Here is a 27,907-nt window from a genome sequence, read left to right on the forward strand (position 1 = left end):
AGATAACAACTAAAAGGGAGACTACGACTCGAGCCTAGAAGTTGTCATGCAAATGATCCCTATATTGAAGTCTCTAACAAGAGTTTGACTCACACAGGCAGTGAGTCAACTCAAGTCTATCTCTACGTACATTCAACTTCCTCGAAAGTTGATCATACGACTCCTACAAAAAGGAGATGAGAAGCAAAACAGATAAACATCAAAAGCAAACAGCACACACTATACACAACCAAGGGGGCTCAAGCAAGGTTGGGCTTTAGTCAATGGGTCATATCAACCTCGACAAACAAGCCAACTGGAATGGGTGGCCAGGCTCTTAACCTCTAACATTGAGAGTTAGGGTGAGCAGATGAACTGGAGATGAGGGTTATGCCTCATAGCTCTTAACCCAGGCCTGGGTGAGCTTGAATCAAAGAATGTGTGGAAGTCCAGAATGTGGGACTCTATTCCACATGACTGACACAACAAGATTTTGGGTTTTTATTCAAAGTGCATCAACACATGGTGTGAGCAAGATGAAAGACACAACTGAATAGCAGGGGATGGATTGCACATCCCTTTTATCTGCCAATGCCTCTTCACTTAGGAGGTCTTTAAATGTACAAGGCACAAAGTTAAACAACCACAAACATTGCCTCTTAAGGAGGGCTTCAGACAGGTGCCTGCCAAAATAACATGACAGGTCTTCCAGACTACATGGAGAATAGGAAGTTACCTAAGTGGTATGCCAACCACAAGCAAAGCAAGCAACTCAAATAATGAGTTAAAGCGGCTAAAGTACCTGTGAGAAAAGCTAAACCAGTCAATATTTACATTCAGACAAATCAAACAATCAACAATAGTCAGACAACCAATTATCAGACAACAATGGTGCAAGGCATAAGGTGCAAGCAAACTAAATTGATTCACCATCCACAAGACCTACAAAACAGCAAGGTTAGTCAACCAAAATAACTTATATCTCAAGTGATGAGATTATATCAACCAATGTGGCTAATTGCTTGAAAACCTGAAATGCAAAACTCAAAATGTGAGTCCAAACCCCCAAGGCAAAGCCTAGGGTCAAAAGTGAAGAAGAAATTCAAAACAGAAGCTAAAAATCAACATGAATCACATTTAAACAATCATGAACATGTCCTAAAAAGGACCAAATCAAAATCATCAAGCAAGGTCATCATTCAACCAAGAGAAGGCAATGCACACAACATGATCATCAATTGGACATACAAGATGAGAAAATGCACATTAAATCAGAAATGGCTCAAACAATTCTGGAAATTTTCATGAGCATTCAACACATCAAACACAATTAGCATACCAAAAATTGTAAACATAAGAGATCAATTGATATGGAAATGAAAATGCATAAGCAAACCAACCAATTGTGTGACACAAATTGTCACAACTAAAGTACATGTGTCCCAAACAGTGAATACAATATCAAAAAATTCCAAATAAAATCACACAAATCCATCAACATGTTAACCATCATCATGCAAAATTTCATGGCAATTGGAGCATTATTGAGCATTTCATGATAGGAAGAATGAGGCAAGGTCACAAAAGCATACATGTCCACATAATCAGCCACAATTCAAAATCCAGAAATGGCAAAATCATAAAATCAAAACCATAAAATTCTAGACATTCCAAGGATCATGTACCAAAAAACCTGGAATTAATTGGATTATTCTACTATTATTTATCATTTTTTGAAGTTCATGGAAAAAATGAAATTAAAATTGAAATAACATGAAATAATGAAAATGAATTAATAAAATGTGGAATTGTCACAGGCCAGATTCAAAGCATGTTCCAGGCGCGCTACAAAACTACGTCGTTTCAGGCTAATGGAATTAAAATGAAAAAAATAACAGAAACACGCTAGGTTGGGATCGAAGGGGGGAACGCGGATCAAAAGGTGTTCCAGGCGCGTTCTTCATCAAGAACCCTAGCGCTGCACACAAGGTGGCGCATGGTGGAAACAACCGTCTCCTTCGTGGAGACGGTGAGTGAACAGTGCACTCTTACCAAAAAATTTCCAAAATTTCAAAATAATGACATCAATCGAACCGTCTCAATGAGTAGGTTCCAAATCTACTAACATTTTGGCCTAAATCCTCATGAAAAGTGCAAATCGAAGAGAAAACCATATGAACATTCAACCTTTAAACTCATGTATCTTCATCAATATTGCACCAAATCACACAAAATTCATATCAGATTGCTCAGCATGAGAGGTACTACAAGATCATACACATAAAACAGAGAATTAAAAGGATCGAAAATGTGACCTCTTGAAGATCAACTTCTGTAAATGCACGATCCAAGGCTTGGCAAGCTTCAAATCTACTCCAGAACACTTGCTATGATGTTTGATGAAGAAATTGAGACTTGAAACTGCTTCAATCTTGCTTAAATCTGAATTGCCATTGTTATGTTCTTGAGCTTCACATGCACGATTCTGGTCCAAACTTGATGATCCAAGGCTTGATCTGTACCAAATCCATACCAGAGAACAAGAATATGCAATAAAATTGGTAGGTTATGTGATGAAAATTTGAATTATGATTGAGAGAAAAAATTGGAGGGAAAAATTTCTAGATCTCAAAAATGGTGAAGAAGTGAAAATTCTGTTATGATTATGTATATATATGCTCCACTAATCACATCCAAATTGTAATTAGGCAAGGTTTAGTTGAGATTAAATGCAAATAAGGTGTTTTGCAAAAATATGAAAATTGGTGGTGCATGGAGCAATCCCACGTGAACAGTGCTATATGGCTGATCAATTTCACTTAAAAACTCCCAATTAACACAATGGCAATGGTGATTTGCTCCCATGATGCACCAATTTTAAATTTGCCATTTTCCCTCCAAAATAAGCATGAATGTGCATATGATCATGTGATGAATTTTCATGCAATGCCATGATAGATTTGGAAAGTTCATGTCCTGAGAAGAAAAATGCAAGAAGAGCCACTCAATTTGGAGTTATGAGTCAAAAGATATGGCCTTTTGAAGTCCCATGCACACTTGACAATGATTTGATCATATCTCCCCAACCATTCATCATAAATTCATGATCTTGGACTTTTTGGAAATGGGAGAGAGATATATTCAACTTTCATGTTGGACAAAATTTCATTTGAAGCTTCTTTGATGATGTAAGATCAAGTTGAATTTGAACCAAAAACTTTCCATTTTTGGAAACTTTCAATTACAGGTCATTTTCCATTTTTGGAAACTTTTGATCTGACCTCAAATTCTTCAAGATATGCATTTGTAATGACAAATAAGCCCCTTTTGAGCATGAATGAGATGTTGAAACTCATTTCTCCACCTCCTAGCCCTCAGTTGCCTTTCTGTGGACTTTCTGGTTGACAGATGACTTAGAAGTGCTCTGACCAGCTTGAGCCTCAACCACTTGAGGAATTGGCTCCAAAATGAACCCCTAGCTCTAACAAGATCTTCAAAATGATCATGTGATCCACACCCAAGCAAATAACCTCATCTCCTTGAAAAACCCTGACTGGTAGAATGGCACTGATTAGGGTTGACCAAAGGTCAAAACCCTACTCCCAAGGAATCTGAGCATGAACAATGAACCCCTTGATAATCATGATGATGGTGACATATCCTAGCAAACAAGATAATGCCCAACCTCCTTGAGGGACCAAGAAAACCCTAATTGGAACACAAACCCTCAGATGACTAGTGATCAATTTATGAGACCCTCAGGCTTGAATCTCTTAACCTCTATATCTTTTGAGAAAGACTTAGGAGGATGACTTGTCTATTCTCACATGATATGTAATATGCTATGACTAATGCCCTAAATATGAAATGCAATATGCTAAGCTAGTCCCAAGAAGAGGAGGGCAAATTTTGAGGTGTTACAGAAGGGAGTATTTTGGTTGATGGGTATCTGTTTGGCGGTTGTTCCCCACGGAGTTTCATATCATTCCTTGATAAGTTCCCTAGTAGAGTTTCTTCTACGACGGATCTTATTGGTATTCAACCACCTGTTCCCGAGAATTGTTAGAAAATCCCCTGCAGTTGGCAGTTGTGACTTTGCTTATCCCCAGCGGTGGTCGATGTCTCCTGGTATTAGATCATCCCCACCAGAACTGATTTGTCCTGTGGGCCTTGTCTTTCTTTTTGAAGATATTGCGCCGGATGTCCGTTCGTGGCTCTTGAGCCTGTTTGTGATTAGATATGTTTATCTGTCTGTCAGCATTAATCATACATAAATCACGCATATACATGCATAATCATAGCATTCAGATATTCATGATTGCATTCTTTGCCATATATCTTTGCTTATTATCTCTTACTATTGGTGAAATATTCTTCCCTAAGCAGATGTTTGTGTTTGATCTCCTCATATAGAGCCATCCCCATAGGCACAAAGTGTATATCTTTCCTTCTTTATTCCCCACTGAGTTATGTCCTCGTGGATGATTATTGTTCCATTTTCCTCCCCAGTTGTGTATGGGGATGGAATTACTCCCCTGAGTTATATCCTCATCGGGTCGAGTCTTGTTTAATTGTGTCTCTCTAGATTGTTCCTAGACTGACTCCTTTCTTGTTATACCCTGCAGTTCCCTGTGGTTTGGGTGTCCAAATTGCTCAGTAACCAGTAATTGTTCATCCTCTCCCCAGCGGATTTTGTGGCCTTCTACCCAGTAATCGGTAGTTGTAAGTCCTATTTTTGTGGCCTTCTACCCAGTAACTGGTAGTTGTAAGTCCTATTTCTGTGGTTTTCTACCCAGTAACCAGTAGATATAATCCCCTCTTTGTTGGCTATCTTTACCTAGTAATCGGTATTGATACTCCTTCATTTTTGAGTATACCACCCAGTAACCGGTGATATATCTCTGGATAATTGCTTCTGTTAAGAGATCCATCCCCCGCGAGTCATCTGTCACTTACCCTTGCTTGGTAATGATTGTTTCTCCTTTTGATTGGTCATCATTTTATACCCAGTACCCGGTATCCGGATGTCCTTTCTTTTCGGTCGATTTATCCTTTATTAACCCAATAACCGGTTGTGGATAATCTTCCATGCGAGTATGTTATCTATGTTATGATGGTAATAGATAATATGTCTCATACGCTCATCAGTCGATGTCTTTTTCTTCCCCAGTTGAGTAAGATTCGCATTTCCTCGTGGAATCGAATGCCCATCCTGTAAGTTGAGTTTGCTTTTTCAGCCCTCCTTTCGGATGATGAGTGTCTTGGATATGTTCTCAATTCACGCCTGGTTGGTCACCTATTATATGCCCAGTAACCGGTATCCCTGGTGTTCCTTCCTTCTGCTCCCTATTATGACCTTTGTCCCCTGTGGAGTCAGATTTTCCTGAGTTGAGATGTGCCTTTTGGGTCCTCCTCAGATGTTTCGGATGATTGATATCTCTCACCCTTATACCGGTCTTAGATATCCTTTCTCCCTAAGCATGTTGATTCTCTCACCCAGTAACCGGTGTTTCAATAACATGTCTCTCTTTGAGTTTATTACCCAGTAGTCGGTAATATCTCATTGTTTCTTACTCAGCTAAGTCCTTTATGGACATCCTCGTTTGAGTTCGGATTTTTATCCGAAGTATCCCTTGTGGATAGTTTTGTTGTATTGGCATATTCCACAATACATGCATCTTTGCGTCAGCTCGAGTCTTTCCATCGACTTATTTTCATGGAATCTCTTTGTGTCTCTCAGCAAGTTTTCAAGTCGTGACCTGCTCACACATTTTTTACTTTTCCCCAGAGTCTCTGTTTCCCTAGTGAGTGTGTTACTCCTATGGATTTTTCAGTTTCTCCTGATTTTTGTTCCTTTGTGGCAATTATTCACCATGAAGGTTTTATGTTTGCATGCATACATTTGCATCATGAGGTCTCTTAGGGACCAAAATTCGTCTCTTTGTTATTATTTAAGCCCATTCTACCTCGTCAAGACGAAGATTTTAACCTTCATATCTCCGGCTAGAATTACCTTAAATAGGGGCATCTGTAAGACCCTAATTTTTACCCTAAGATCCTTCATGGCATCATATCATTTGCTTAATGCATTGCCTCAAGGATCATAGCATGTGTGGCTCTTTAACCCTAGGGGTGAGACTTGTGTGAGTTGGTTTGAGATCACCAAGCATGCTTGTATTGTATATTATTGTTTTTCTTATTTGTTTACTAACCAAAAGCACAAAAATATGTCACTAACTCTTTTTGTTTTGAAGCTCAAGTGATCATATGCTCCCATGCTCCTAGGAGGCTCCTAAGCTCAATGAAATGGCTAGATGAAGATGAGAACAAGCATGACAATAGTTCACCAAGCTCCTAACCATCATATATGTCTCCCAAGTACCTCAATTTGCCAATTTGATCAAGACAACCCAAAGGGCTTGAGGATTGTTTCCCAAGGAAACCCTAATTCAACTGTGCATTGATTGTGCCTTGCTCATGAAGCAACCTCAACCTATGATCAAATTCAATCAAGATAAGTTCTTTCATTCATTATTTTATGCATATAGGAGCCTATGTGAGGCCCCTCAATCATTCATTCATCAAGATTGGAAGTTTGGCCTTGAAAAGTTGACCAGTCAAGTCATCTGACTAAACTGAGGTCCACTGAGATACAACTTTTGATGTGTTTGTCAAATGAAGATGACCTCAAGAGAAAACATGTTCTTAAGAACCATATGAACAACTTTTATTTTCATAAAAAATACATTTTAAACTTGGAAGTTCATCATTCATTTCAAAACATTATAGGTCATTTTGACTAAAACCCTAATTTTAGGTCAACTTCTCAAGGACCTAACTTCCTTAATTTTTATGATTTTAAGGTGAGACCAAATGCATTGGAAATATTAAGATGTATACTTAAAATATTATGTTGGAAAAAATTTCATAATCCTAAAATAAATACATGTGATAATACAAAACATTATAGGTCACTTTGGACCTAAGTCATTGAATTTGAACAATGTCCAGCTTCAAGTGCCCATAACTTTCTCATGAAAAATCCAAATGATGCAAAATTTAAGTCTAAGTTGATCATCTTTAAAATATCTAAAACGTTTATGTTGGAGGTGTTTTCATTTGAGGCTTGAATCATTGAAACATAAGGGCTTGAAGATGCTTGCTTTTGGTAAAAAAATTCAAAGGGGAACCTAGACATGTTTTGTACCCAAACCTTCACAGCCAGTTTTCATAAATTTCCAATTTCCAAATGAATTTTTGAACAACATGACATTTGTTCCTTATTTCAAGGGCTTTCCAACCATTACTCACATTAATTTTTTGGACTTTCCATGAGTGATTTTCGAAGAGTTTTATGTTTATATTCATTTTTGCATTTCACATTATAACTTGGTGTGCAAGCTTGTGCAGTCCCTTGTGCATGTCCAATTCACTTTTATTTGATCTCAGCATGGATTTTCATTCATTCTTGGGCTTTACATGCGCCTGTATAGGCCCATGCAAAGAGTATTCAAACTTCATGCACACGAGCCAAGCATTGCCTTGCATCACATTTCAGCTATAAATAGGAGTGCATTCTCATTCAAATGGTAACCAAGTGGAGATATGAATTGCTGCTGAATTGAAATTCAAACCATCACTAAAGGAATTTTCAGTTTTCTATTTCTCTTTCAAGCTTGAATTTCAACATCATTAATTGATCTTCAAAGCTCAATTCCTTAACCTAGCATCACCATCACACTTCCAGATCAAAAGTAGATCAAGAGCTTGGAGAATTCGTGTTGTTTGAAGCTCCATTTCAGAGGTAGAACACCAAACTTTCTTAATTTAGATCTTGCAATATAATGTGAATCTCTTTGGTTTGTGTGGTTTTCTGAAGTCCTCATACATGAGGCAGGCCAGTGGTGGTCTTAATTTTGCAAATCGTGCCATTTCAGTTCATGTACCATGATCTTCCAGCTCATGTTTCTCTAAATATGAACTGTGAAGATGATCCATGGTTACAGGGGTGATGTACATCACCTCAACTTCATTTTGATGCCTTTATTTTTTATTTTCATTGCCATTTGATTTCCTGCGTGTGGTGGCCGGATCTGGTTAGATCGCCGGAAAAGATGGTGGTTTCCACCACCATCCCCACGTGGTAGCCTCCCAGCCTTTGGATCATGCTGAAACGTTTTAATCTTGGCCATTGCATATGTTGACTTGTTTTAATGCAAGGTGTAGCGCGCTTGACTCAAGTGTTTCGTGCATCCGCGCCTTAGAACCACATGATCATTGCCACGTCAATTAATGAGATGATCTGATGGTGCTGGATTTTCCTTTTTTTATTTTCTTTTAATTTCAGTTAATTCCTTTTATTTTCAAAAATTCATAAATATTTTATTTAAAGTCACAAAAATATGAGACCAATGCCAAAAAAAATCTTGAAAAATCTAGTTTCATATTTTGATTTTTAATTATTTTTGTGACTTCATTTAATATTTTTTGTGAATTATTTGATTTTTAATAGTTTTAATTCATTTTTAATTACTTTTTGATATCTGAAAAATTCAAAAATATTTTTCTAACACCTAAGGATCATGATAAGTCAATGAAAAATAGTCTCACCAATTTCTTATTTGATTTGAAATTTATTTGAGATTTTAATTCACATGGTGTTATTTTTCATTGTTTTTAATTATTTTTAAATAGTTTTTGATTCCAAAAATTGTTGAGAAAATTTGTCAAAGTTTGTTTGACCATGTTAGACCTATGAGAATTTAATTGGACTTGTTGAAGTTGATTTGAATTAAATTTGAGGTTTGACCTTATTTTGTTCCTTTTATTTTTGCATTTATTTTAATTCAAAAAATACCAAAAAAAATATGTTTGACTTGTTGACTTGTAATCTTCATTTCTCTTCTGTTTGGTATTGATTGATGATGACTTGGTTCACATTTGATCAATTGAGTTTGACACTTGAATTCTCCTTCCATCCATTTCATCTTCATCCCATTCTTTTTCTAATTTGGCCAATGAGTTAATGTTTTATGGTTGGTCTTGACAAATGAGAGGTTTAACCTTCTTTGATCCAAACCAAACTCAACTTGATCCAAGATCAAGTGAGTTGTTTTGTGTCCAAGATATGTTGCTTCTTGGTCAAGCAAAAAACCTAAAGTCCATACAAGACCCTTTCTCTTTTGTTTTGGCATGGCAAGTTTTAGGAGTTTGGCTTACTAGTCATGATCTCTAACTTGTGTTTATTTGCCTATAGTTTTATTGACCAGTCTCAGATAGGTGTGACTACTACATTAGTCCACTTACGATTGCTTAACATAGTGCTACATTGTCTCATGACAAGCTAACATAACTATACTAATTACTAACTTTAGTTTGAGCATTTAATTTCTTGCAATTTACTTTAATGCCATTTATTTCTTGCTCATTTATTCATATTGCTTTTCATTTTGCTCACTTGAGCATACATTTTATGTTTATGTCATTTTCCTTTTGCTCATTATTGTATATAAATATAGTGTTGTCTTGTGTGGCTTTTGTGTTTGTTTGTGTGAACCAAATGCAAAAAGGAGAAAGGACTTAGAATTAGGATATACCCATGCTTAAAGGAGTTCAAGAGAAACTAGGCCTCATGCCTTTAGAATGCTAAATTTGTTGAAGAGCAATTAGGCCTCATGCCTTTAGAATGCTAAATTTCAAAGTTGACTTCAAAGGACTTCCTTTCCAACACTCATTCTTTGTCCATTCCTCTTATTGTGTTGTGAACTTTTTGATGTTTGCTCTTGTGTGATAGGGATTCCATCTTGAGATAGTAAAGAGGACCATTGTCATGAGTAGCCAAGTTAAAAGAGACAAGCCAAATGGAGATCCTAGGAGCTTGATTCTAAATTTGTGTGATTACTTGTTTGTTTGCTAAGTCCAAAGGAAAGGAGCATCTTGAATCATCTCTATGATTTCAAGAAAAGGAACTCAAAGGGTTTTATCTTCTCTCTTATCTTTGTATACTTTAGGACTAGCCCTTCTCTTCTTCTCTCCACTCTAACCCAAGTCAAAAATCTTTTCTTCAAACTTTGACTTTGTTTCAAATTAGAAACCTAGGCCTTATGCCTTTGACTTTTCAAAATCATTTCATTAATACTCATTGTGAATAAATCTTAATCCAACTTTGACTTCATTTTGTAAATAAATATAACTTATAAATCCAACTCACTCCAAGTTGTTTGTGGTTCTAATGGTCACCCTTGTTAAAACCTTTTCATAAACACTAGTCATAGGTTTGAGTTATCATAGTGGTTGATGTGAATCTCACCTTATCCTTAGTGATTGGATTATAAGTCTTCCATACTTATTATAGGGTTAACCCCTCACTAGTATGTTGAAGTCTTCCTCACACGGTGGATTGTTGGTTTAGGTTGAGTTTTCTCCCTTTGATAACAAAAGACCTTAAGGCTTTTGGTCAAACCAATTCACCAATCTTTGTGATTTTTACCCCGAACTACGAGGTTTTGATCCTACCTTTGTGATGGTACGTAGGCAATGGGTTCATCCATTCAAACAACAAATTTTTAAATATAATCTATTCTCTTCTCATCCCTCCAATCTTTTGCACATATTTTCACAAATACCAACCTACAACACATATTTGCAAAAAGAGGTTCCCTTAGAGTACTAAGGATGTTTTGGGTGCGTAAAACCTTCCTATTTCATAACCAACCCCCTTACCCAGATCTCTGACATTTTTATTAGTTTTTGATTTGATAAAACTTCTTACATGGCTTTTGTTCGCTTTTTAGCCTTTCCTTTGGACAAATAAAAGTGCGGTGGCGACTCGAATTGTATGTTTACTTTTGGTTTAGTCAATAAACCTAAAGGTAACGAAAATCCCGCTACAATCATTCTCTTTTCTTGGTTATGACACGACTTCCTTTTTGAGATACACCCCATGATCATTATCACTTTCATGGTTTTGACACCACTCCCCTTACCATGTTAGACCCAGTGCTTTGGTAAGACCCTTGTCATATGAGTCCTCGGCTTTGACAAGTTCCTCTTTTTCCTTATTACCATGTTAGTCCCCGTGCTTTGGTAAGATCCTTGTCATGTGAGTCTCAGACTTTGATAAGTTCCTGTTTTTCTCATTACCATGTCAGTCCTCGTGCTTTGGTAAGACCCATTATCAAGTGAGTCTCCGACCTTGACAAGTTCCTTTTCTGTTGGTTTAAACGCCATTGCAATTTCCTTTACTTTTCAGGGACACACCTTTATGGTTAACCCCCTTCCTTTCCTTTTGGTTTAAACACCACTCCACAATCATATCTTTTCCCTATGAGGATACGTAGGCACGAGAATGCGAATCATGTCTTTATCCTCCGAACTACGAAGCTCTGACTTCCTTATTGCACTATAAGGATACGTAGGCACGAGGATGTGAATCCTTGGCGAGCACATTTCTCCATACTTCTTTCCTCTCCCCTCTTTTCAGTCTTTATTCTCCAAACTACGAGGCTCTGACTTTCTCATTGCACCATGAGAATACGTAGGCATGAGGGTCATAATCCTCCTCGAGTACTTCTTTTCCTAACCCTTTTCTTTTATGCAGGTACATGAAGATTATAACATCCATCCAAGCAAGAACATTCAAAATGGTTCCAATAGAGTATCATGGATGTGAAAGGTGTTAATACATTCCCCTCGCATGACTGATTACCTTACTTGTTTCTCTGTTTCTTTTCCCTTGGGTTTTATCGATATTTTCTCTTCCCTATTTTTGAGATAAATAAAATTCGATGACGACTCTGTTGTACCTTCGAGCGTGAAATGCGTTTGGCGGGCATATTTCAGCTAGCTTCAACGTGACATTGTGATGTCAACCCAATATAAACCAACTAATAATTATATGGCTTGTTACAAATCAGTTGCAACTGGATTTGTCTCCGAAGATAGGTATTTATGTGACTTATGACAAACCACTTACACACAAGACTTCTTAGAAATACAAGAACTTCTTAAGGATTCTGGTGATGTTCATGAGACCTCAAATCCTCGTACACCTGGGTACAATCAACAATGAGTGCAAAGAGTTAGGGTAGCTAGGAGGTGTGGAATCGATGGTCGGTATAACCAACTTGGTTGTCATCGTTAGTGATTGTAAAAGTATTTTAAATTAAATATTAATAATGACTACTTATGTTAAAAAAATTCACAATATACTCTGTGTCAGATGAATTGGCACCACCTTTGATAAATTGTACACTAAAACCAATTGACTGACAACACCATTTACAATCGTCAATTCAATTAACATCATCATTAAAAAAATTAAATGTTGTTAGTAATTGGCATTGTCAATATCACTTTTTTTATTTAAAAGTGAAATAGATTGATAATTCTTTTGAAATTTGAGTTACTTTAAAAATAAATTTTAAAAAAAAAAATATTAAATAAAAAATTCAAAAATATCACTAAATAAAAATTGATTAAAATTACATAAATATTACTTAAATATAATGTCAAAATTGAACCTAACCATCGAAATTAATTTTCATATTAAAGATATTCTATGGACTAAAATTAACTGAGAGTGTAAAATATTTAGTGTAAATATATACTAATTAAATTCTATTTAAAATACTTAAATTTTATAAAAATTATTTATTCTAAAATAAATATTTTAATTTTATTTTTTAATTAGTATTTTTAATTTATTATTAAATTAATATTTTTCTCTTTTATGTATATTTTATAATTCGTATGACAATGTCAAAAGAAGGAGAAAGTATTTAATAATATCTCCTTTTAAATAATTCAGACAACATTAGTAATCTTTTTTACTTCAAAACAAGGCAATACTCATTTATATCCCAACCCAAAGTATACCGCGTTTCCCGACTGCTGTACGCATCTCTTCAAATATACATGTCACAAACTCATTGGTTAAAATTTGACGTGTCCTCTTATTACAAACGGTGCACACTGTACCCCAAGCGTACTTTATCATACTAAATTTGTTTTTAGTATTTTATACATTATTATAGGTTTCCCACCCACTACAATATTCCATGATCCCTCAACTTGCATGTCTTCCCTCCTCCATAAAATATTATCAGTCACTCACATAGCAGCTTGCATCAATATTCACACACAAAACTCTCTCTCTCTCTCTCTCTCTCTCTCTCTCCACCGCCTTAGAAGAAGATTTCCCAACTCGGTGGGTTTTGTTTTTCTCATATTTTATAATAGACCCGAACAACCACCTTCTCACCTTCTCACGCTTCCTCTTTCGGTTACTCCGTTAGATTGCATGTAGAAAGCACCAACCTGAATTTCGTAAGTGCAATTTCTCATTGACGGTGGTTACCGTTAATAAGAAAGCAAGCGGTGGCTATTACTTGGAACTAAGCTGAGTAACGACGGAGACGACGGAAGAGAAAACTGATTCGCACGTGTGTACGTGCAAAATAACAAACAAAAACAAAACCGTTTGTAATTGCAGGTGCAGGTTCGTGTGGGTGGGTGGTTAAAAAAACAGTTAGAGATCACGGTTATTTTGTGAACAAAAATCAAAATGCCTCACAGAGCAACTTACTTTTTTCCTAGGCAATTTCCAGAGAAAAGATTGGATGAATCATCAAACAAGATTTTAGATCACGAGAAGAAAAAACTCGGAGTCAATTCAACGGATACTACTTTTTGCATTGAAAATGACTCACCCAAAAGCTCTTTTGTTACTACAACTTCTAATAAAGACGACGTCGTTTCCTCTCCAGCTAAAAACTCAGCTGTTTCTGATCTTCTTAGTACCGGCGGTAAGTTCCGATGCGAACAGAAGCAGATTGCTGCGTTTTGTGATTGGTTGGTTGATAAACGACATACTCATCATGCTCATCATACTCATCACCATCACCGTCGTCACCATCATCATCAGCATCACCACCGTCACCGATCGGACCAAGAGCCTCTGCTTCCGGATTTGCATGCGTCGGAAAAGGATGCTGTTGATCGGAGCTTTGATCGGGAGGTTTCGCTTCCGAGATTGTCGAGTGGAAGCAGTTATGCTGCGAGTTTGTTTGCTTCGGATGTTACCGTTACTGCTACATTCTCCAGTGATGACATTACGAGAGAAGATACGTCGTTGTTTCGTGTTTCTACAAATGGCTCTAAAAGAAGGAACGAACAACATCAACAAAAGGAGGAAGAAGAAGAAGAACATGAAGAAGAAGAAAAATGCAGCGAAGAGAACTACGCTAGGAAGTATAAAGAGAGCTATGAACTACAACTTGCTTTGGCGAAGAGGCTTTCTTTCTTGTCAAGTTTTGGTTCTGAACCGGTTCTCACTTTCGATACTGGATTAGAAACTTGGGACGTTGAATCTGTTTCTCGTCGTTTATGGGTATGATAATTAACCAAACCACACTTATTTAACAGTAAACATGTTAAGTGTATCTTTAGATTCAGAGTGAATTTGATAGAATCGTGGTGTGCATTTTGTAACTCTGTGGTTTGGTCAAAACTGATAGTAGTGCATGGAGATTGATGATAACGGTATTGGTTTTGTGATTTTTTTTTCTCAGGTGACGGGGTGTTTGTCTTACACCGATAAGATTTCAGATGGATTTTATAACATATTGGGAATGAATCCGTATTTGTGGTTGATGTGTAATGACATGGAGGAAGAAGGGAATTGCCTTCCGACGTTGATGGCGCTTAGAGCGGTTGAACCCAATGAGAGTTCATTGGAAGTGATTCTTATTGATAGACGAGAGGATTCTCGTCTTAAGGTACTTCAAGATAAAGCTCAAGAGCTGTATTCTGCTTCTGAGAATACCTTGATGCTAGTTGAAAAGCTCGGAAAACTTGTTGCTATCTTTATGGGGTAAGAATAAGATAAGAATATGAGATCCAAATAATAATACTAACAATAATGCTTTTAAATAACGGTCTGCGACCGACCGGGATCTAGACAATTGTGATCTTGGTTGTGGTCTAACAAATTTATGTCCATGATGCGACTCCGATCTAGACATCAGTGATCTAAGTCATTACATAACAATTTTGTATATACATTAGGCAAGCAAAACCGATACAGCGACAGCTATTTAAAACCTGATAATAATGAAATTTTAGCATAATTATTTATTTATTTAGCTATATATTTATGTGTTTGGTGTTGGATGTATGAAAAGGGGCACCTTCCCTATGGAGCAAGGGGATATGCAAAGGAGGTGGCAGATGGTCAGTAAGAGGTTGAGGAATTTTCATCAGTGTGTTGTGCTTCCCATTGGTAGTTTGTCTACGGGAATCTGTAGGCACCGTGCAATTCTCTTCAAGGTGAATCATTTGTTACTCAGTTGGGAGAAATTGGATGGTTTATGATTTGTTTGGATAAACATTTTTATTAAGTGCTCATAGCACAAGTGTTTATCATATAGGAGTAGGTGCTAATGTATAAATTATTTTTATAACAAGTTAACAATAGATAAAATGAAGTCAGAATTGTTTTCCTACAGGTTATAAGCTGTTTTTATAAACTATCATGTAGATTTTATGAAAATAAGCTGAACACTTTATGGACATGTGATTAGCTTATGTCAATCCAAGTAGGCCCCTTAAGAGGAGGGTGTGAATCAACTTGATGCCCTGAGATATTGATAGTTACGTACTGTTGTTTTTTGTTTTGTTCATGCAGAGATTGGCAGATTATATAGGTTTGCCATGCCGCATTGCTCGAGGTTGCAGGTACTGTGCATCGGATCATCAGTCATCTATTCTTGTCAAGATTAAAGACGACAGACAACTGTCAAGGTATTGCAATGTCTACTTTGGCTTCTTTATTGCATCCCATCGAGTTTATGTTAATTTTTTGTTTTCCTGGCTTCATTAATCTTCAAGCGGTTTTAAATTGACAAGTTATATGACATATTTTTTGTAGGTTGCTCATATATATTCTAATTCTGGTTTGCAACTGATAGTTTCTTGACTTCTTAGAAGATTTTAAAGTTCATTCGTATTTGTCAAGAATTGTTTGATTACTTTCACCAGTCCCTTGTTCTTTTTTAACAGGGAGTATGTTGTTGACCTGGTTGGGGATCCAGGAAATATTCTTGGGCCAGATTCATCAATTAATGGAGCATATGTGTCTTCCACACCTTCCCCATTTCAAATTTCTCATTTGAGAAAATCTCAATCGCCCTATGTGGATGATGCAGCATCTCAAGTTATAGGTTTTAATCAGATATCTCCTCAAGTTATAGGATTTAATCAGATTTCTCCCAACAATCACCTGTATTCAGGTATGTTATGCTTTATATACCTGACCATTTGATCATCCAATTGCTTAAAACTACTATTATTTCGTGTTCAGAATATATGTATCATTGATGCATTCTTAGTCATTCAGGTTCATATTAATCGAACCTTTATTTATAGTAGGGTATAAATAATTTTACCAAGTGGGTTTTTCAGTGTGAATTGTACTTCATAATAATTTGTCTCAATTGATTTTGTGAATTGTGTGTGTTATGTGCAAGGTGAGCTATTTATATCATCAAGCAAATTTTAGCCACATGTTTCATTTTCCATTCCCCAGAGATTAAGATATACGCCTAGATTTGATCTTCCTTACTTTAGGCCAAACTAAACCATTTTGATCATAATTCATGCATTTAAAAATGTTTTAGCTCCTATAGTTCTGGATTAATAAATTTAAAATTTAAGACATGTTTTAAAGTTGGTCTTACTTTTTACTCAATCTTTTACAGGCCGTTTACAGGACGAACAACGAAGTAAAGAAACTGATTTGCTGAAAAATAATAATGGCTTCATTTATGCTTCAGTCGATCAAACTTGTGGAGGTACATAACCACCTGTAATTCCTTTTGGCTTTAATGATAGAGACAGGAAATGTGCAAAATTTAGGCTTACTAGTTTTTCCTTTTATTTAAGGTCCTTCTGAAGCTCTTCGCCCAGCCTCTGAAGCATTATTACATGACATTCCATTTGTTGGTAAAGATTCAGTTGTAGTCCAAGAAATTTCTTATAATGAGATCATTGCAAAGGGAAGTTCGGTGGTAAATGGTATCCAGTTAAAGCAAGAACAGGTAGACAGTAGACAGGGTGCTGGTGATATTCCAAAATATGTAAATCTTGAACCATCACTAGCAATGGACTGGCTTGAGATATCATGGGATGAGCTACGGATCAAAGAGCGCGTTGGTGCTGGTAAATTTTCTGTTTCTCCTGCTTCTCAGTTTTGAAAGAACATAAATGACACGGTGGCCCTAAATGAGGCTGTTCTTTTCTCTATGCAGGATCATTTGGGACAGTGTACCGTGCCGAATGGCATGGATCAGTAAGTGTTAAATTAAGCACTTCTTTTTCTTGCTGAAATTTGCTGTTTTCTTGCATATTTTAGCTCATGAATTTTGCTTTGTAATGGTGTCGCAGTCTCCAGTTTCTGAAGTCTATTTGATTGTAACCTTGTAGTTAATTGCATGAATAACATTTAGCTTCCATGGCAACTTGATGTTTATTTCTATCTTAATTTTGTTTATCATTTTTGTGTATTTATCCGTAGTTTCAAAATTGCAGGATGTTGCTGTCAAAGTTTTATCAGTTCAGAATTTTCATGATGATCAGTTAAAAGAATTTTTGAGCGAGGTTTGTTTTCCTAATATTGATTAAACAAATGTAGTGTTGTGTTTATTTATTTATTGCATAGGGTCTGAGCTGCTTTGGTTAAGTTGTGTTTGTCTGGCATGTCATTGAACGTGAACCTAATGACTCATTAGGGTGATGATCTGTTACTTTGGTTTAGGGCTGTGTACTTCATCATTTTCTAAATCTAATGAATTTATCTTTTATGAAGTAATACTTCTATGTCTTTTATACACTTCTAGTCTATTTACTTTCTTTTTTGGTATTTAGTATTCTTAATTTGTGGTGTTATTTTCATTGCTTCAGGTTGCAATAATGAAACGTGTTCGCCATCCAAATGTGGTTCTCTTCATGGGTGCAGTTACAAAACGTCCTCATCTATCTATAGTGACAGAGTATTTGCCTAGGTATTCAATCTTTGATACTTACCTAAATGTGTTAGAGAACTCTTGCATTAAGATTTGAGTTTTTTACTGTTGTTGTTTCTTGGTGTATCTATGACAGAGGTAGTTTATTCCGCCTGATACATAGACCAGTGTCGAATGAAATTCAGGATCCAAGGAGAAGATTGCGAATGGCTATAGATGTGGTATGTAGACTACCATTACTATTATTTTGACACATGGATAGCTTAAATTGTAGATGATATATGGTTTGTCTGATTGCAGGCTAAAGGGATCAATTATCTCCATTGTCTGAAGCCTCCAATTGTGCACTGGGATCTCAAATCCCCAAACCTTTTAGTAGACAAAAATTGGAATGTAAAGGTATAATGGAACTGACTAAGCAATTAAGTATCTCTTTGAAATTTTTTATACTCTTATATGATGGAAGATGATTTTGTTTCTTTTCAAATTTATGCTTAGGTGTGTGATTTTGGGTTGTCCAGATTTAAGGCAAACACTTTCTTGTCATCAAAATCTGTTACAGGAACGGTAAGTCTCTGGAACTTCATATGCATGCAGGTTGAACTTTCACTTTCTCACCTTCAATAAGTGTGTAACTCTCTTAATTTTATTTTCAGCCTGAGTGGATGGCTCCAGAATTTCTTCGTGGAGAACCTACAAATGAGAAGTCTGATGTATACAGTTTTGGAGTTATCCTGTGGGAACTCGTGACCTTACAGCAGCCATGGGATGGACTTAGCCATGCCCAGGTAAAATTTGTTAAGTAATTAAGATTTGAATTGCAGATTCTTGAAGTTGATCACGTTTACTTAACATGATCATTTATACTACTCCATTTGTTCTTACATATCTTTTATGTTTGTTTTGCACAAACCAATCAATTACTACTTTCGATTTATAAGAAAATTTGAAATATGGTTTTACCTTTGCTTGACAAAATGAAACCTGTCATATTTACAAGTGAGTATTGTAAAATAATCTTCATGTGTATGCTCAGGTGGTTGGAGCTGTGGCATTCCAGAATAGGAGACCTTCTATCCCTTCAAACGTCTCTCCAGTATTAGCCTCCCTAACGGAATCTTGTTGGGCGGAGTAAGTGTGAATGGAATCTTGTTAACTTCATTCTATTCATATACAATAGTAACATTATTCATTTCTGATTCTTTGTAAATTTTTTTGCAGTAACCCAGCTGATCGCCCATCTTTTGCTAGCATAGTTGAGACGCTAAAGAAGCTGCTAAAGTCACCCGCAGATGCCATAAAAATGGGTGGAACATAACGAGCACACTGCCATGATCGTGGAGTGGAACATTAGGAACATGCTGCCCATGATCGGAGTTTTTTTCTGTCGCCGTATTTGTCTGCTATGGCTGCTATGTATGGAAATGTTAATTGACAAGTAACCTGACCCCCTTGCTGGTCATAAACTCTTATTGATGAAACTCTTTTGTTGTTTGCAACTGGATATCAGTTGCTTCATACTAACACATTTCACAAGGACCTCAAGCTCTTTTGTCTTATTGCTTGAGATCTATAAATATTCAAGCAATTGTGACTTGTGACTTGCATCTGAGATATAAGTATTTGAAATGTGCTTATGTGTGCTTGTGTTTTGTAGACCTTCTAGTTTTCTTTTTATATGACCAATCATAACTTGTTTGTTTGTAGTTTTGATAGGATCATTGTCATGATTATTAATTTCAATACTCAAACTATAGGTTATAAAGATCTGAATAGTCTTAATAGTCTTACCTCTCGGGCTCTTTAATCTGCTTCCTTTGTATGTCTTTGACCAAGTTGTATGATTATTCTTAACTTACAAAGACTTGTTTTTGGGGAATGATTTTTATACTTAAGAATGGGGTGTTTTCCTTTTTAAATATTGCACAGTGTGGACATTTTTATACTTAAGAATGGTGTGTTTTCCTCTTTAAATAGTTGGAATGCCTGAGAGATTGACAATGATATCTTCGTGATGGATACTTTTGTGACTCAAGGGAAGAAGACTTTTCATTTTGTGTGCGATAATTGTTTACGGTGCTACTGGGCTTCGTTTATTGGGCCTTGCGGACGCAGTCTTTGTGACGTTTGAGAGGGGTTAACTCGTCGTTTATGATTAGCAGTGACGTTACTCCTTCTTTAGAGTGCTTGAGCGTTTCGTTTAAGATATCCACCGTTTGATCACATGACCCTAAATGCTTGAACATGGCATAAAGGACTTTCTGAAGCGTTTTTGTCTTTTGCTGTGAGCTATGAGCTACTTGTAATGAGTGTGTTTTTGTTCTTCAATTATTGCTTCTTGAGAGTATTTATTCTTGTCGTTGAACCAACTTTAGACAATTTTGTTGGTTGGTATTAGTTTTTCATGTTGAATCGATGTAGTTCGAAGGTCAGGTATTTCTTTGCCTCTGCATCCTTTTGTAGGGTGGACTGCCATGTGTGATCATGCCACATAGAGCAGGCCAAAATTCTAAAAATAAATCTCCCTTTAAATTTTCTCTATGGCATGTCACATGTCCTGCACAGAAGATGACGTTAGATCCATGTTCTCAACTCCAAGCTCCTGTGCGGAACTCCACGCTCTTGTATGGAAGAATGACCTAAGTCGCATGTGCTTAACTCCACGCTTATGTACAGACTAATTGAATGTAAATCTAATGGGCCTGAATGTCATAAGGAGGAGTCCATTAGGTCAAAGATGAGACGGACTATAAAAGACAAGGTAGAGGAATAATGTATGGGATCATTAGTAATTTCCCATAGAATTATCTTGTGTTTACATATGTGAACAGTGACGCTCACCGTGGTGCTACGGTAAAACTTTCCGACGACCTAGCTCCATTTTCTACTTACTTACCACCATGGCACCGCGCAGGCGATCCCAAATTTCTTTCGGCTTTGTTCTTAACGATGATTCCAACTCACAACTAGATCAACTTATGGAGGTTGTACATGAACTTCAAGAGTAAAATGTGGAGCAACAACTTCAGAACGAGGAGCAACGACGTTAGCGACATGAAGCTCAAGTTCGAGAGGTCGAGCTCAAGCAACAACTAGAGGAACTAGAACTTGATCTTAGGAAACAATTGGCGGCTAGAGAAAGAGATTTGACACAACATATCGAGCTCTTGCGCAATAATGTCACCAGAACTGAGATACCTAGGTTGATGCTTAAGGTCTTTCAACCTTTCTAGGAGGCAATCCAAGTAGTAGTTATTCCTCTTCACTTTCGGGAACCTACCATTGACTCTTATGCCCGAAGAACTGACATTGAAAATCATGTTTTAACATTCAAGATGCATATTTTTATAAGTGGAGTTAATGATGCACTGGTCTGTAAAAAAAATCAGGGACCTTGAAAGACGTAGTCATAAGTGGATTGTGAGGCTCCCAGTCGAATACCTTGCAACTCGTTTTGTTACTTGGTTTGCAGAAAACATCATAAATCCTTTCTTGGTAGTCGATGTAACGCTCCAAATAGAGGATTACTGACTAATCCCACAAACCAATACGAGTCTTTTCAACATGTTTTGTCCTCGCTCACACGTTTTTAGGAAAACTTTCAAGAAGGTCACTCATCCAAATACTACTCTAAGTCAAACACGTTTATTTATGAAGTTATTATTTGCTAGGCTACCGAAAATAAGATGCATTTTGTTGGTATAGGTAGTGTCAATCAATCCTTATAAGCCCTCTTTCAACCATGCAGACCCATACCTGCACAGTCTCAAGATCCCACTCATTTCGATATTCGGGCGACCACTCTCCGCCCTCTTTGGTCTCGGGTGTTACAACCACTCCTCTCCCTCTCCGGCCTCGGGTGTTACAGTCGAATTGTTCGATGTCCAACAATGTCCAACTGAATCTTTGAAGAGCTACATAGCTCAGTTTAACAATGTTACCCTCAAAGTGGCGGAACAAAATGAAGATATTTTCGTCATGGCTTCGAGAAAGGTTTGAAATCAGGAACTTTCAATGAGGCCTTAACATTGTGCAAGCCATACTCAATGGATGAGATTCGAATGAGAGTTGAGAGACACATCGAGGTCAAGCACATTTCTCGAGAGATGAGGGAAATGTGAAGCAAAGATCGAATAGATGAAGACCGAAAATATGGGAGAGCTAGAAGAATATAGGGAGAGGAAAATCCAAGGAATACTCGACAAAGGCAAGTAGGACGAAAAGAGCGTGATACACCATTTGAACAAAAGAAGGGCCCAAATACTCAAAAGAAGTAATGAACACTTAAATCATCAAAGCCCACCCCAAAATCCTCTCCCCTTGGGAGAAGATGTGGGTCAATAATGTGAATACCGTCGAATACAGGGACATGATACCGATAGTTGTCAAACCCTGAAAATGCATATTAAAAAAGTTGATACAAGAAGGTCACCTAGGGAGATATGTACAAGGATAATATGGAGGCTATCGCGAAAAGAGGCCATCATCCAACACACACCCTCGATTCAGTCCCCAAGGCAAATACGTGTAAGAGAAAAGACACATGATATGGGTCAAGGGGGAGGACACGAGATAAATAACTAAGGGATAGTCAATAACATTGCATGTGGGTTCTTGGAAGGTGGAGCAACCAACTCGGCAAGAAAGAGATACTTACGCTCAACTTATCTTGCAACATGGTCGGAGTACATGCGTTCAAAGGGAACCCACAAATTTAATTCACTTTCCAAGATTTTAGAGGGATACACCCTTATGATGATGATCATTTGGTTATCTCAGTGGTCAGATCTGGATTTCAAATAAAATGTGTGATGGTAGACACGGGGAGCTCGACTAATGTAATATTTGGGAAGTCTTCGAGTAGTTGAAACTACCCAAAGAAATCATGAAAGAGTATCGAGGTGCACTTTTAGGGTTTTCGGGGGAGTCAGTGGAGATCTTAGGTTATGTAGACCTACGTACCACATTTGGTGAGAAAAATAACGTGAAAATAATAATGGTGAAATACATTATAGTGGATGCACAATCATCCTACAAACTTATTTTAGGAAGGCCAACTCTCAATGAGTTAAGAGCAGTAATCTCGAATGCACATTTATGCATCAAGTACCCACTAGAGGGAGTTCATGTTGGGGTTATCAGAGGTGATCAATGTACTGCAAGAAAATGCTATGAAGACAGCTTACGAAACAAGACGGTAAAGAAAAAGGGAAGGAATAAATGATGACATGCGTTGTAATTTTTTGGATCTTGATCCTAAAGATTTTAATAAGGGAGATGAGGAGTGGCGTGCGAGGCTGGCAGAGGAAATGAAGGAAATTTAAATAAGGGAACAACTTGGACAAAAAACCAAGTTAGGAACTTATTTGTCACAAGTGATGGAAGAAGAGATGAAAAGCTTAGAAGAAACGTAGATCTATTTGCTTGGTCTGCCAAATATATTCCAGGTATAGATCTGAATTTCATATGCCATCATTTGGTTGTCAACCCAGCTGCGAAGATCGTACAATAGAGAAAGTGCAAGATGAGCCTTGTAAAGCAAAGAGATGTGAAGGAATAGACTCATAAACTAGTAAGAGCAAACTTTGTCAAAGAGGTGAAATATCCAACCTGGTTAGCTAAAGTGGTGGTCGTAAAGAAGGCCTCGGGAAAATGGAGAATATGTGCAAACTATACTGCTTTAAACAAGGTATGTCCCAAGGATGCATATCCACTACCTATCATAGATCAATTGGTAGAGAATGTGCCTAGCTATGGTTTCCTCAGTTTCATGGACACTTATTCGAGCTGCAACCAAATTCGAATGCACCCAAAAGACGAGGAGAAGACTACTTTTATGACAGATAGAAGTAACTTTTGTTATAAAGTTATGCCTTTTGGTTTAAAAAATACTTGAGCTACCTATAAACGCTTGATGATAAAGTTTTCAAGAGTGAGATAGGAAGGACGTCGAGGTCTATGTAGATGATGTAACACCCTAATTTTTTCGGCGCGTAATATAACGAATTGAATCAAGAATATATCATATATGCATATTAGGATGTCACGCATCTCAAATCACAATCTGTTATGTAACACTATTAATTTAAAACAAAATATCCAACACCTATCATTGCATGCTAACCTTCACTTAGGATATCATTGCATCGGAAATTTATCAAATAAGCATGCTTCACCATCATATAAGTCTCATAAAAATATTTTATTAAAACTAAACCAATGCGGTAAACATCTCTGAAAATCAACAAAAGCATCAAAATATCGAGAGTATAACATCTAACTCTCGAATCATGAAACAAAAATAAAAAGCAATGTTCTCCCCACCCAGTGTTGCATATCAGAGCAATGTAATTCTAAGAACGCAAAACGAAAAAAAAAAAAAAAAAAGAGGAAGGATCCGCTGTCGCACACGGGTCAACAACGAGTAAATAATTGTAGTTAGAGGAGTGACACTCGAGTCGTATCGTAACGAATCTTCACAAAATTAACCAAAAAAAGAAAACGATACAGTGGGGTTTTATATTCGATTAAGAAAACAGGGAAAATAAGTGATTATAAAATAAGCTAAAATGAGTCAGCCTATTGTTCAGTTTCCCAACTTATCATCGGTAATTAAAAACCCAAAACCCTAAGAGGATTCTAATCCCCTTTCGATTACAATATCGTTTAACAAGCTAAATTGACAATATGCGATTTACACTCCTATTATCCAAATGAAGCAAACAAATTCAGCACTCACGAATTAAGCAAATGTGATTCAACATATGCAATTTATCGGTAAAGCAAGGCTAAAACGCGATACAGATCAAGGAACATAAACCAATTGGAATAAATCAATATGAATCTATATAGTTCAAATTAAGCATATAAAATATATAGAAGAATATTGAAAGGGAAGAGCAATTGGGTTGAAAATATAAAACCTCAAAGTATTGGCGGAAACATGAATCAGTAGGTCAATCCTTGGTGATTCGTTCTCAATGAATCGTAAAAGCAATATTGTATCGTGAAAATTCAAAATAAATCTATTGTAGCAGTGGATTTTCTCTTATAACAAAAGAGAAATTCAGGCCCTTATGGAAACCGACCCAAAAATTACAAAAACCAGCCCAAACCAACTATTTAATTAAGTTTGGAACTTCAAAGAATTATTTGACCCTCCTTCACTCCGAATCAGATTTTGACTTCAAGATAAAACTTGTAAAACTTTAGCTTTCGAACGCGTATTAAAATGTGTCAATCCGATTCTCGAAGCTTAAGTTATAGTTTGAATAGTGAAAATGTATCAAATAACTATTTAAGCTGAAAATAATGTACGAAAATAAAATAAAGTCTGAAATAAATTTAAATATAAAAATACACTAAAATAGTAAAAATAATATAATAAAATATAGAGTTTCCTAATTACAATAGTAAAATAAAGTGCATCAAAATGCATTGATCCAGGAATATCTCAACATTATCCTCCAACTCTAAGCAGCTACTCGGTTACCTGTTTATCTGTACTCCGAAGAGGAGCACAGGCCACAACAACAGTAGAGGAGGGAGAGTTCACATTAATAAATTAAGCGGTATAAACTGCAATGTAGAACATGTACAACTACACATATTTCACACCAATCACACAATCACATTCTCACACCCAACTCATCATCATACATAATCATGATTAAACATACAACTCATTATGCAACATAACTCAACTATGCAACTCGATGCATATGCATGTGGTACCAACTCAACAAAAGGTTCCTCATTTGAACTGAGTTCCGCACCGAACCCTAAGCCCTGCACCGAGCTTGGGACAAGTCACACAATTCTGCACCGAACATGCTAACTCGTCTCTTTCACGACAACAATGACATATGATGCATGTCATACAAGTCAATGCAATTCAACAACGACTACAATTGCATCAACATAATAATCCAGCGTTGAATTATTATTTCACAGCCATAACAAAATGCATAATCAATCATCATAAAATATGCATAACTCATCATAACCACATGTTCATCAATATTCAAAACACTCACATCATTCATCGATTATTTCGCGATCACATATGTTTTATCATCAACTCACATCACAACAACATCAAACAATGGTTAACAGTAGTCAAACAGCCAAAAGTCAAAAAAATCGTATTTTGCACTTTGATACAAGAAAAACAACCAATTAGGAAAGTTACAGGTGCATGACAACCATGGGCGTTGTTCTTTCTAAAAAACACTAAAAGGTTGACTTCCTTGTTTTTAGACAAGAAGAGCCTAAAATGGCTGGTTGGAGTGTTTGTTATATGTGTTTGTCTCGTTTTTGCTTGTCTTTTACCCTTCAGACATTCTCCTATTTATAGGTCTTCATCTTCTTCTCCCCCTCATTGCTTAACTTTCCATATTCTTCATAAATACCTCTACCAATAACATATGATGTCCTTATAATTGCCATGTAACATCTGCCTCTTCACTAATCATAACTTCCCTGCCATAATGCATGATCATGTAACTGTTTCTTATGACCTTTCAAATGGTATCTTAACCTTGTCATCAGATCCGACTTATACTAACAGGATCATTCCCGCTTATAGGAGGTCGAATTCGTCTTGCTTATTCTGATACCCTAGCCGGATTTTGATTATTAGATGACAGCCCAACTATCTGGTCTATTAACCTTACCATACTCGGTTGTCATGCCAACTCGACCTCAGAGAACTCATATACATAAATAATCTTCGTTGATCTTATACCTTGGTTGGTCAAACTAAATTTCATGGATGTACATAAGCCCCCCGAGCACGAGATCTGAAAGATTGAAGTGTTCGGACAAGAAAATCCTGGAAATTCCCTAGGGACGAAGCTTTCCTCGACCTCCTTATGTTGTGATACATGGTACTCAGTTTTCACCAGCTATTTTTAATGATGACAAGTTTTCTCTCTCTCTCCTTTTCATGATGATTTTTATGGTAACTCCCACTTCATTATTACCTTTTGTTTTAGTGAAAAGCTAAAAGGGGATTGCCTTAATTATTCTACCTATGATAAGGAGTTGTATTTCATGGTGAGGGCTCTACAAACTTGGCAACTTTACTTGCTTCCCAAAGAGTTTGTCATTCATAGTGATCACGAATCCTTGAATCATTTGAAGGGGCAAGGTAAATTGAATAAGAGACATGCCAAGTGGGTTGCATTTCTTGAACAACTTCCCTATGTAATCAAGCATAAGAAAGGTAACTCAAATGTTATGGTAGATGCACTCTCAAGAAGGCATGTCTTGCTTTCTACTCTTGAAACTAAAGTGATTCTATTTTTTCTTCTAAATTTTTTTCTTGTGAGCATGCTATACTTTAGGCATACTGGCTATTTATTTAAGTAAAAAAGACTATGTATGCCCAAACGATCCATTGGAGAATTACTTATGGGGGAAGCACGTGAGGGTGAGATGATGGAGGTATTTTGGAGTTTTTAAAACCTTAGATTTATTGCAGGAACACTTTTTTTGGCCTCATATGAAAATTGATGTGCCAAAGTTTTATGAAAAATGTATTGTTTGTAAAAAGGCTAAATCTAAGGTGATGCCTCATGGACTTTATACTCCTTTGCCTACCCCTGAATTTCGTTGGATTGACATCTCTATGGACTTTGTTTTAGGGCTTCCTAAAACAAAGAATGGAAAAGATTCTATTTTTGTGGTTGTTGACAGATTTTCGAAGATGGCACATTTTATACCTTGCAAGAAAGTAGATGATGCTTGTCATGTTGCTGATCTCTTCTTCAAAGAAGTAATACGCCTCCATGGATGCCAAGGAGCATTGTTTCGAATAGGGACACTAAGTTCCTAATTCATTTTTGGAAAAATTTGTAGGGTAAAGTTGGTACCGAAATACTTTTTTCCACAACTTCTCATACTCA

General features: G+C 36.6%; 1 protein-coding gene across 1 annotated transcript; it reads left to right on the forward strand.

Moving 5' to 3' along the window:
• Positions 1–13,028: 13,028 nt before the first annotated feature.
• Positions 13,029–19,636, forward strand: LOC127118662 (serine/threonine-protein kinase CTR1). Its single transcript, XM_051048900.1, has 16 exons — positions 13,029–14,368; positions 14,550–14,851; positions 15,162–15,306; positions 15,665–15,780; positions 16,039–16,268; positions 16,737–16,829; positions 16,921–17,196; positions 17,286–17,326; positions 17,566–17,634; positions 17,938–18,038; positions 18,136–18,220; positions 18,300–18,398; positions 18,498–18,566; positions 18,656–18,787; positions 19,036–19,130; positions 19,221–19,636. The coding sequence occupies exons 1-16, from the start codon at positions 13,544–13,546 to the stop codon at positions 19,315–19,317; spliced, it is 2,775 nt and encodes a 924-aa protein (XP_050904857.1). The 5' UTR covers positions 13,029–13,543; the 3' UTR covers positions 19,318–19,636.
• Positions 19,637–27,907: the final 8,271 nt, after the last annotated feature.

The sequence above is a fragment of the Lathyrus oleraceus genome, chromosome 2 (genome assembly GCF_024323335.1).
Source record: "Lathyrus oleraceus cultivar Zhongwan6 chromosome 2, CAAS_Psat_ZW6_1.0, whole genome shotgun sequence".
NCBI classification, from domain to species: Eukaryota; Viridiplantae; Streptophyta; class Magnoliopsida; order Fabales; family Fabaceae; genus Lathyrus; species Lathyrus oleraceus.

Excerpts from the sequence above, each read along its gene's own strand:
- LOC127118662 (XM_051048900.1), top strand. The coding sequence starts at position 13,544 with ATGCCTCACAGAGCAACTTACTTTTTTCCTAGGCAATTTCCAGAGAAA. Across the intron at positions 18,221-18,299 it reads TGCGAATGGCTATAGATGTG|GCTAAAGGGATCAATTATCT; the intron begins GTATGTAGACTA and ends GTCTGATTGCAG. Across the intron at positions 18,399-18,497 it reads ACAAAAATTGGAATGTAAAG|GTGTGTGATTTTGGGTTGTC; the intron begins GTATAATGGAAC and ends ATTTATGCTTAG.